The 12,594-nt window shown below is 34.0% G+C and overlaps 1 protein-coding gene across 1 annotated transcript; it reads left to right on the top strand.

Annotated features, from left to right (window-relative positions):
* The first annotated feature begins 9,868 nt into the window (after positions 1–9,868).
* LOC111636658 lies at positions 9,869–12,166 on the top strand. Its single transcript, XM_023381947.1, has 6 exons — positions 9,869–9,893; positions 11,251–11,403; positions 11,465–11,581; positions 11,661–11,725; positions 11,795–11,931; positions 12,006–12,166. Exons 1-6 carry the CDS (start codon positions 9,869–9,871, stop codon positions 12,058–12,060), a joined length of 552 nt encoding a protein of 183 aa, XP_023237715.1. The 3' UTR covers positions 12,061–12,166.
* Positions 12,167–12,594: the final 428 nt, after the last annotated feature.

Genomic DNA, 12,594 nt, shown 5'->3' with positions numbered 1-12,594 from the left:
TTTTTTTTTCCTTTCTCTTTTTCTGCATTAATAAAATCATAACAGAATGTTATCTTCTGTAAATTGGAAACTTGCCAAAATAGAAAGTTGTGATTAATATTGTCAAATTCCATTTTAAACAGATGTTATTATATTATATTTTTAGCATATAGTGTTTTCTCCTCATTTTCTTAACATGTTATTAATCAGTGACATGCATTTATTTATTTATTTATTTAACTGTCAATTTCAAAACTTAATTACATACTGTAGGTATTTTAACATAGTTAAAAAAATTATTTTCAGGTATTACTGAGAATATTGCAAATATACAACATTTTATTTTTATAACAATGAATCTTATAAAAATTTAGTAATATTAGTAATTTTATTTATAGTAATTAGTAAATTTAGTAATAAATAATGATATTAATATATTATTATAGAATTAACAATTTATTTTACTTACAAAATTTTAGGAAAAAATATAAATAAAAGTTCCTTACTTCTGGATACAACTGATTCTACTACTGCAATAGGAAAGAAAGGTTCAGCTAGCCCCGATATTTCAAGAAAGAAATCAATTTTAAAGAAAAATGATAGTTGTCATAAAGAAGAAACAGAGAAGTTAATAGAAGATAACAGTTTGAAAATTTATTTGGACAACAATGAAGAAACAAATTTAGCATGCAATACTGTGGTTAATACTGATCTTATATCAACAGTACTTCCTGTTTCAACACTGTGTTCTGCACCTTGTTTAACACCAACGGTAACTCTTTCTAATGTGACTAAACAACCATTGAAAGCAATTGGACCCAAAACTGGAACTAAACCCCATGCACAACCAATTAAATTTGTTGGAATTTCAGATAATGAATATTGTTCTGAAAAGGATAAATCTGTAGTAGATAATTTATTGTCAAAAGATTCATTATATTTGCCAAATTCATCAGATTGCATTTCTTCAGAATTAAATAGTTTGCCAAAAACTGATTTTAATATTTCTTCTGCTGTATATAAGAATGAACCCAACTGTTCAACCAGATCAATTGGAGTTGGTATTCAAGAAAATGAACTTCTGCAGAAATCAGATGAAATACCATATAGAGATGTATCTTCAAATTCCAATTCTCAAAATTGCAATAATACAGAATATGTATATGGTAAGTATTTCAAAAATAGTCTAAATGATCTATGTTCTTTTGGAAGCAAAATTGAATTATTTTTATTTATTATATCATCATCATGAACAACTCTTTTTTTCTCTAGAACATCTGAAAGACACTATAACCAAAAATGTCACAACAGAAACTTTAATGGAGAGCTATGACCAAAATTCTAATGGTATAAGTAAAAATTTCAAAAGCATTGATAATGATTGTTTGATTTCTCAAAATTCTGATGTTACAAATATTATATCTAATGAAAATCAAGCTATCCAACCATAGTCCATTAGCAACAAAATCAAGCTTTCATGTATAAATTATATGTAAGTATTTTATTTTTTATAATTTTCAAAATTATTATATTTTATTAAATATATATTTTTATTTGGCTGCAATTTGAAAAAGTTGTAGACTTATAAATTCCCACAGTTGTTTGTCTGTCTTTCCTTAATCTTGAGAATAGAGTTAGATAGATAAAAGACAAGACCAGATATGGAAACTAGGTACAGAAGGTCCCTATGAATTAACTATACACAAGGAGACCCAAAAATAACATGAAAATATTCAGAAAAAATCATGTATTTAACAACTTCACATTTTAATCTCCTTCAAAATACTCTCCATTAGCCTCAATACATGTATCCAAATGTTTTTTCATTGTTCAAAACACCTAGAAAATTCCTGTTCCAAAATGCCTCTTAGCGCCTCTGTCACTTTTGTTTTCACCTCTTCTTGTGTGCTGAAGGCCACAAACAAGGCGTGTTTGTACAGTGATCTTTGTCATGTTTCATCTATATCTTTGCTGGGATTATGAAACATTGTAATCCCNATCATGTATTTAACAACTTCACATTTTAATCTCCTTCAAAATACTCTCCATTAGCCTCAATACATGTATCCAAATGTTTTTTCATTGTTCAAAACACCTAGAAAATTCCTGTTCCAAAATGCCTCTTAGCGCCTCTGTCACTTTTGTTTTCACCTCTTCTACTGTCTGAAATTGCTTCTCTTTGAGTTCCCTTTTCATTGTAGGGAATAAAAAAAAATTGCAAGGTGCTAGATCAGGCAAATAGGGGAGTGGGGGATGAGGCTCATGCTGTTTCTTATGAAAAACTGCTGCACGGAGAGCACTGTGTAAGTGGGCGCATTGTCTTGATGGAAAAACCAATTCCTCATTTGCCACAAGTCCCTTCTTTTCCTTTTCACAGCATCACGAAGCCTTTTGAGGACTTCCAGATAATATGAGGACTATTCGAAAAGTTTGCGGCCTTGCCTTATATGCGGCGCTGCGATCAATTTAATTTTTGGCGGGAATAATTCAGCCATCCTTGCTAAATATACAATACCAATTTCCGCTTGATTTGTCGTAAAGTTTTGCCACGACAGCTTAGCAGATAGTCAATGTGCACACGCTTTGTCAAAAATGGAGAAGATGGAGACTTGTGCGGTCATAAAATACCTGACGAAAAAAGGGTTGACCGCATCTCAAATCAAAGCTGACATGGATGAAGTTTTGGGAGAGTCTGCTCCTTTGTAAACCACTGTGAAAAAATGGACAGCCCTTTTTAAATCTGGCAGAGAGAGTGTGAAACATGACCCTCGCAGCGGACGGTTGTCAACTGCTGTCACTGAAAAAAATATCGACAAAGTTTACGATTTGGTGTTAGCAGATCGCCGTTTGAAAACGCGTGAGATAGCTGAGACAACAGGCATCTCTGTCGACTTAGTGCACCACATCTAACCGAAAATTTGGGTATGATGAAGGTCTCAGCAAGTTGGGTGCCGCATCTGCTGACCGCTGAGCAAAGATGTGTTCGCACTTTGATGTCAAAGAAGTGTTTGGACTTCTACAAGAAAAACCCACGGAATTTCTTGCGTCGGTTTGTGACTACTGACAAAACGTGGATTCATTACTACACTCCTGAAACAAAAGAACAGTTGAAGCAATGGAAACACCCCAGTTTGCCACCACCAAAGAAGGTAAAAACAGTTCCATCAGCGGGGAAAGTGATGGCCTCGGTTTTTTGGGTATGCTAAAGGAATCATCTTTATTGACTACCTAGAAAGGGGAATGGCCATCAATGCTGTCTATTACTGTATACTTTTGGAAAAACTGAAGAAAGAAATCGAAGAGGCCACACTTGAAGAAGAAGGTTCTGTTTCACCACGATAATGCCAGANTCACTTCTTTTTGTTTCTTGCTCTCATTTATACAACCACAGACACGAGTGAACAAGAGAAAGTAGCATGGAGTTGATGAGTCACGTGTTCCCATTGAACTTTTCGAGTAGAAGCCTGGATTATTGTACTATTGATATATACAAATAAACATAAAATGGTTCAACATCAATGCTTATTACTAGAGAAAAAAAATTGTTACTATTAGGATTACTGCATGAAGAAGTAAAAATAAAATGAAGATATGGTGTTTATCCCCTCTGGTAACAGCAAAAGGCTAAAGGACATTATCATAATTTGGTAAGAAAACAGAATTTGTATAACTTCATATTTGTCTATAGTTTGAAAAATATTAAAACAAAAATCTTTTTATATATAGATGGAAGACATGAGGAATAATCATTCTTCATTTTTTTCGAAATTATTTAAGAATGGCTCTGTCACAGTTTGATAAGTTATTACGGCTGACAGCTGATCGATTACAAAAATACAGTAATAATGAGTCTATTTCTCCTGGTGAATGTTTAGCTATTACATTAAGGTAAAATTCAAATATAATAGTTCAGATAAAAATTTAGAATTAAATAGTTTATCAACTAATTAAATGCTTTTCTAGATTTTTGGCAACTAGAGACTCTTAAGTCTTTAGCCTATGCATTTTATGTAGGATTCTCCACAGTCCAANCCTTGACAAATCGACCTATTGTAATGGCATAAAAAAGCTAGAACATCGCTGGAATAAGTGCATTGCTAACAAAGCAGACTACATTGAAAAATAAAAAAGTTTTAACATTATTTTGTTTGTTGTTCTATTTGAGGCCGCGAACTTTCCGAACAGCCCTCGTATGTTGTAGAAATACTAATGGCTTATGATTGGAATAAACAATCACCAGGCATTCATGGACAAGATATCTAAAATGACACAATGCTAGGACGATGGCCAGACATTCTTTTTCACGGTCAAATACATCCTCTCGTTCCCTTGTAGCTTCTTACTATAAAATTCTTGGACTGACATGTTCATTCTCCCCCCACCCTCTGGTTCAACACTGCCACTATGCATCCCTCACTGGCATCGGTACTTAAAAGGAATTCACTCCCAAAATCAAGGAGTCCCAACGTTTGGGTGTTGACTAACATTTTCTTTAATCCTCTTAAAACTCTTTGATTGGAATTATGAATGTGAGAACTTTGCCCCCTTTTTAGTTACATCAGTCAAGGGCTGTACAGTACTATATGGTGAGATTTTGAATACTGTAAATGGTCAGTAGTAATTGACCATTCCGAGGAATGCTCTAACGTCTTTTGTGTGAGATGGCTCCAGTACGTCTGTTATCACTTTGACGTTCTCAGGGACACAAAATTTACATTTCTCTGGATTCAATTTTAGTTCTGCCTCCATAACTTTATGGATGAGTGGTATATGTTTGTCTGAGTCGCTGGAGAATAGGACATCATCATCTTGGAAGAGAGAGCATGAATGTCCAATGAAATGAGCCAAGACGCAATTCATTACACTCTGGAAGTAATGACCACTGTTTTTTCCACCCTGGGGCATGTGACAGTTGATATTTTCCCCAGGGCATGGAGAAAGCAGAGACCTCCCTTTTCTCCTCGAGGGGATCTGAAAGAACCCAAGCACAAGTCAAGGACTGAGAACACTCTACTTCCTCTGAATTGTCAGAATATCATCAGCCCTCATCATAGGGAAGTCATGACTATTGGTTACGTCATTTATGTCATAGGACCAATGTAAATTTAATGACTCCATTGTCTTTGTTTATGATGTGTATGGGCAAGTTCCAAAAAGAATTACTCTCTTCTATGATTCCAGGCTCCAGGTAGGAGTTTATTTTCTCTTTCAACTTGGGCAATATAATGTGGGGTGTGAGATACCGTGGGCCAAGGGTTAATCCCTTCTGACCACTTACTCGGCAACAGTCTGCAAGGACCACTCACGTTGTCGTTTCAGATGACTCTTCGTTTGAGTGGCAAGGGAGGTGAGCAAGTTGACAGGCGTCCTTTGATAGACAGGAGACAGGTTTAACAAAATAACAAAGCCTTTATTGAATAACCAAGGTTAACAAAGTCGGTTAAATGCAATTAAATATTAGACAAATATACAAAGGGGCAGCTCAGCCTATTCTTGGAGCGAGAAAGAGTTCACAATGCTCTAATAAAAATATCTCTATGAGGAAACGAATGGTATGCGTTGAATGATTCATAGGAATCATAGTCCGGCATAGAAACTGTAGTATGGCAATAAGTATGGAAGTTTGAAGCTGTGGTCTGTCTTCTACTGATATCTTTCTCCTTCCGTCCATTCAAGTCCGTTGTATGGAGGTCTGGGAGACGAGATGCACACATTGACAAGTATAACTTCCTTTGGATCACCCTGAGCTTTTATTAGATTGTCGTGGGAAAGGAGTCACATGATTGTCAAATGTTGACAATAACGGTGTATTCTTGACACCTATGTGTCAACTTTCCCATCTAATTGTTATCATAAATGGTGACTTCTGATCAAAGTCTCACCAGGAGCATTTTTTTCTGAGTCGTTTACATTTCTTTTCCGACAACTGCATTAAATTTGTGGATTTCACAGGGGTATCCTATATTGTTGGGTGTTTATCAGTCTAGACTAGGAAAGCTCAATATCAAGCCAAAATTTTGAGGTTCTTGTTAGGTTTTCAAGCTTTGAGGCAAAGCAAGAAGAGAAGGTATGTATCAAGTTAAACATTTTACCTTGGTGGGAAGGAGTGATATGATATACCTTTATTCCCTTAGGAATTGTAATTGTGGCATGACTCATTGTTAGTGTACACTCAGTACTTTTGTCCTCTTGTGACCATGTGCTAATCTTATATAACAATTTGCATATTACCTCGGACTTTTGCAGGAAGTCAATTCCAAGAATGGCGTCAATCAACGGATGTATTTGCTTTGACACTCCCAAACTTCTGTTTTATGACCTTTCCACCACATGAGAGCTTCATACGAATTACGGGCAGGTGGTTCACTTATCCCCTTCACCGATAAGGTTTCATTAACTATCTCGCAATTATCTCCATCTAGTAGCATCCTTACTGTGTCGAGATTCATTACTGAATCAATGAGAAATCTGACCTTCTTTGTCCCAATTGCTCCTCTGCATATGGTAAACCATTTGTTTTCCATCTTGTGTTCAGGGCCAGCTTACAAACATGGCTGAGCTTGTTATCCTGGCCACTATTGCAAGCCCTTGTTAGTTTAACTGTTGTGTTGTTTTTCTCGGGCAGTTAGGTGGAATATATCCCAGGTGACCACAAGTGTAACACACACATTCTGCTGCTTCTCGGCTCTGGTCTTTTCTGTTAATGGTCATCATTCAACTCATGTTTTCCAAAAGTTCTTCCACCTGTCTTACAAGCTTTTCTACAGTTTCTCTCAAATTGCCTTCCTTGTGTTCACCTGCTCCCTTATTGTCGGAGACATCCTCCTCAGTTTTTGCAGTAGTTTCTGCCATATTAACGTAACATGTGCTCTCGTTACGAGAAAATCTTTGCTTGACCTCATTAGCCTTCTGCCAGTTCAGCTGCTTCATGAAATGATGCCGGTTGATGGTTCAGTACTTCACGGTGTAACAGAATATCTAGCCCCCTAATAAATTGATCCAGAAGTAGTAGTCCTTTGTTAGGTTCAAGATATGGATTAGCCTCAATGACTTGGTCACTTGCCCATAAATCTTTCTGTTGCTTAATATCTGTATATTGTCTTAAAGCCTCTCCGCTATCCTTCATGCATTGTCAAAATTTTCTAATGATTCTTTCCCTTATTATATCATAGTCTTCTCCATACATAGCCTGGGCCTCATTAAGAAAAGTTAGAGGTTTCCCTTTTTAACCTAGCACTGGCTATTGTAAGGTAATCCGACTTTTTCTGTGTGGCTAGTTTAGCAATGTTCTCAAATTATAAAAAAAAATTCTCTAATTGAAATCATGTCTGATGGGTTTCTTGTGAATGTAGGGACCATTCAGAGGTATCCAGCAATTAATGGTGGACACATTGCCTACTATTTTGCTGAACTAACCTGGGTTTTGAGTTTCATTTTTGTTGAATGTGTTTTCACAACTTTAACCATTATAAATTGGCGTAAAAATGGAGTCTTGAGAGCAAATCCTATCGTGGACACCAACTATGTGAGGAAGTACTCGATCTTTAGAGTATTCCCAGTGCAGGAACAAAACAGAAACTTCAAAGAAATAAAGTGCACACTCTGACTCCAATGCAAGAAACTTAGTTTATTTTAGTCCTTCTGATCATTTCTCTGTCCTTTTGCTATAACAGACACTAAAACAAAAGAAACAACATGCAAAAAAGACAAACTCGTGACACTCTCTCATCTACACGTCCGTCTTCTCTCCTTTTTCTTTATTTCCCTTTAAAAAAAGTCCCACTTCCTCTGTTGAGCATGCATGATATCCCTCTCTCCTTCCTTGATCTGGGTTTTTCAGTTGTCCTCGAGAATATCCATCCCTTCTTTACCCTGTGGCCCACCCAATGAGCTGGTTATGCAACAGAACACGTGGTCTTCAGACCACAACGTATTAAATTGACACAATTGTCTGAAATTAAACATATGAGTTAGAAAAAACATGATTCACTGACTTACATTCAAAAAACCTTTCTAGTATAGATTAGGCACAGGGTATTGAATTTTTTTTATGTCAATAGGAACAAAACGAATAAACAAATCTCTGATGATATAAAACTCATTTACATGTGTTTATAAAATCGACACTTTAATTGCGAAATATGCGCAATGCTGGATTATGTAAAAATGAAATATAAATTCCGCCCAATCCTGCATTAAAAAGAAATGATGTAAACAATATATTGTGTTTGAATAAAAGTATTAAAATATTTCTCTAAGAATAATTTAAATTTAGATTAATTTTATAATTTTTTAAACTTTCCCTTGAACATTAACTTTTTTTACTACTGCCTGGCAGAATTTTCTGTCTGACTCTTAAGGTGTCTGTCTCACCCGGCAGAAAATTCTGCCGGGCGAGACCAAATGTTATGAATTCAATTTTTATTGAGAACTATACATCTTAGGCTGTGTACACATTAGGCATTTTGAAACACATGCTTTGGTAATGCGTGTTTTAAAGACCAAGAGTTCTGCATAGGTATACATACTCAAACGCACGCTTCTGGCCAAGCGTGCGTCAAACGCATGTTGCTAGATTTTGGTTAGAACGCGCGTTTCGCGGGCATCAGCCACGCACTTTGAGATGCATGTGCTGCCATGTTGTTGTACATTCGATCACGCGCTTTCGGGTAGAGTGGACGTACATTGGCCGAAGTGGAGAACGATCATTTTGATACTGATGTATTTATTGATGAAATCTAAAAGAGACCAGCCATCGTCAAATGATTTTATAGATATTCTAAAAGAATTAAAAAACTTTGGTTTATATTGTCTTAGTTTTGGATACAACGTCACAAACATTCCATGCATCAGTCTATCTCGTAATATTGGGTGCACCCAAAATTCTCTTTGCCTCTGCCATCGTCTTTTATAGCGACGATAGAGGAGCCATACACAAGCAATTACTTTCACACCCATTTCCAAACTGAGCCAGTGCGCACGCTCCACTAAATGATTGTCGAACGCCGAGCTAACGCACAGTGTGTATGCTGTTAATGTGCATTTAATGCAATGCAAAACGCCTAATGTGTACACAGCCTTAAACATAAGCAGTATTTGCAATTGTTTTCTTCTGTTTTTATTTTACATAGTTATTTTTGATTTGGCTTCTATTTTTAAATAAATTTGTCATTTTCAATTTTTTAAATAAACATACTGATTAGATAAAGTGTCATGTTTAATATTGAGGTAAATGTTCCTTTTTCTGTCTGTTTCTTTAATTTTTTTGCTAGTTTTTGTGATATCACAAATTTATTTAGTTCACTTCATATTTCCATTATACTTTTTGTAATTTCTGATAAATTTTTTTCTGTAAATGCAATATATTGAAGTCAGTTCTTTTATTTTATATTAAAATAATTGAAAAAGATTGTTGTACTTCAAATTACTGTTTTTCATATGATTATAAAGAGCAGGATTATTAGCAAAATCAGCTGGAGGTTATGCAGAGTGATATTACATTTGAGTGATTTAGCTACAAATATAAAAATATGAAAACCTGTTTTTTTCCTTATAAAAAAAAGCTTATTTTTCTGTTACCAGTCATTTAAATTAGTGTAATTGTTGTATTGTACTTGGAAAATGTCTCTAATACTAAACAATTTGTTTTGTCAGATTAGATTAGATTAGATTAAATTAAATATTTTTAAAATTTAATTAGAGCAAATAAATTTGATTATAAATGTAAATTTTTTTTAATGTTTTGTACTAATTTATGTCCCATTTATGTGTTGTTTATCGCTCTGTGTAATTTTAATATTTTTATTCAATTTTTTAAATTTAATTACAAAATATAAAAGAAAATAATTTTGTAAACAAATCTTAGTTCAAGCCACGTGTTTGTGGTCACATGACCACAGAAATACCTACAATGGGTAATGTGATGCCATTCAATTTCTGTGGCATTCTTGACATAGAAGCCATCTAAGAAATCAAACTGATTTAAAATATTAAATGTTTTTCGTTATTTAAAAGAATTATTTCAGTAAATAAATTTGAAGAATCTGGTTTGATAAAGTTAAATGATCGAACGATTTAACGGTTATGATTTGGTAAAAATTACTCACTGAGTCTTAGGATGGCTAATTTAACGTTGGAGACAAGAAAATCATAAGATCTTCGTCTCAGTCAGGACTTGACACCAGATAGGGATGGAATTCGTGCCCTATCACACGTTTAACATATTATTAAAAGGAGAGCTTAAAATTTAGCAAGTGGGGAAGATGCAGATAAGTGATAGGATGTCCATTAGGCATTAAGTCAACGACACTTAACAAGGAACAACAAAATTTAATAATATAAAGACGGAAAAGAGTTTACAAATAAAATATCTAAATATCCAATCTAACCTATAGAGAGTTTACAATATACTGACCCATAATATGAGAGATACAAGAGAGAGAGAGTTTACAAAACTGATTATAATACCTCCTTAATAATCTCTTGTCTTGTAACACTTGAGTCGAATCGTTGACTACAGAGTGCTGGTACAAGTTACAGTATATGCAGGGAAGACTGAGGGAACCTGGCACAAAATTATAATATAGAGAGATACTATATGATATGCTGTATATTGTGCACGGAGTTTGGCGCGTATCCCCTATTTATACCTCAACTCTCCTCCAATGGAGATTAAGATTTTTAGACCATCTGACGGGATGTCATGATGAGTCTTTTGGTTATTCAGCTACTTAGTCATGGGAGATAAAGATCTCTCTCCTGTGTTGAAAGCTAGTTCCTGAAACATTTATTCTTTGTTCTCCTTGCTGATTTTTAACTTTTATAAAAATATCTAAATATTACTTTAAAGTTTAAAATATAAATATGCCTTCAGAATTTCACAAATTCATTGTTTAGAAATTTACCATAAATTAAATTTAAATATATTAAAGTAATGAAATTGATGAATTTTATAATTACAATATGATCATGATAAAAAAAATATAGATAATACTTTCTAATTATTATTGTGTAATATTTTAATAAGTTAATATTTTATATATTACAAAAAAAACTTATTTGTGTATGTAAAAGATAGTTACTATTGTGTTCTCCAGATGGCACCAATGTAAAAGTAATACATAGATTACATTTTCACTTCTTTTAAATTAAAAAAATTCAACATAATTCAAAATTTGTGAAAATATGCAATTACTAGCTGTTACCCGCGACTTCACCCGTGGAGGTTTTGCAAGCAAACCCCATTTATATTCAGTATTTCAACAACCATAGGTGCTTATTTTCTGACATTAACGGGTTGCAGTCTGATTCTGGCTAACATCCTTTTTGCGAGCATTCGTAATTTTATCAGATTAGAAATACCCATAGGAGAAGAAAAATTAGTTTTGCATTACGGATGGAGTTTCTGGCTCACGCTCTTTACAGGTTAGTGAACTTTAGACAAAGAAGCTTGTATACGATTATTAATTTGGATCAATTCGAATAGGTTTACTGTGTATCGTTCTTGGAATAGCCATTTTGATATTAGATCTTAGAAATCCAGACATCATTTCAGCCTTCTTTGGAATTGATATTTTACAAGATTATGAAGATTTTTATATTGGTACGATTAAGTATTTTGGAATTAAAATGCGCCATTGCGATTCATAAGTAAAATTAAATCGAGTTTTTATATTTTTCAGCCGTTGAAGATTTAGGAATTAAGAGAACCGAACTGAAACCAGAAAGTGAAGAAACTCCAAACGAGGTAAAACTAGGTCCTTATAAATGTACTCTAAATTTTCGTGATATTAATCCTCACTTTATTATTCTTTAGGAAATGTACAATATGAGAAAACGTAGCATTTCTATAAAATTTCAACAAAGACCATTCCAAAGACCTTTGCCAGCTCCACGTCATCTGATTGTCGAAGAGGAACAACAACCTGTTTATGAAAATCTGGCGGCTGGAACGTAAGAATGATCTCAATCTGACAAATAATTTCTAACCGCATAAAATAATAATCGTATGAAATTTTTATCGATAGATTTAATACCATCGAAGAAGAGACGGAAGAACACGAAACTGTTCCACTTCGATAATTTCTAATTTAGTTTACAATCATTATAATTGTATATTTATTACGTAAGGATTGTTTCAAGATTTCACAAAGCATTTTCAATTAAATTTTGAAACTAAAAGACTGGACATGTTTTGTTATTATAGCTCTTTCTCGATTATTGTGAATAACTATCAAAATTTATTTTTTTAAATAAAGTTAGTTCCTTTTTTTTGAGTTTTCAGTTTTTATAGATATACAGTACTTAATTAAAACTGTTACTGCAACAACCAACAATAACAGCCTTAAGTATATCCATAAAAACTGGTGGAACCAGGTTGAAAAGTAAAGCTCAGGGAAAAGATCTAAGTAAAGAAAACTTGAAAGTTGTGACATAAGAACACTGGAAGCAGATTTGACAATAAAATTAACATGTGAATACACAAGTGCCCATTACTCAAACTACAGTAGACCTCCTATAAGACTGGTTCCTATAATTACGATTCCTATAAGACGGCGAAAAAATTGTGGCGGTATCCGTACACAACGGTAAAAAAACTCCTATAATTACGTAAAA

Source organism: Centruroides sculpturatus, unplaced genomic scaffold, assembly GCF_000671375.1.
Source record: "Centruroides sculpturatus isolate CEXI.00-Female unplaced genomic scaffold, Cexi_2.0 scaffold152, whole genome shotgun sequence".
Taxonomy (NCBI): domain Eukaryota; kingdom Metazoa; phylum Arthropoda; class Arachnida; order Scorpiones; family Buthidae; genus Centruroides; species Centruroides sculpturatus.
This window is presented reverse-complemented; position numbering and strand designations above follow the sequence as displayed.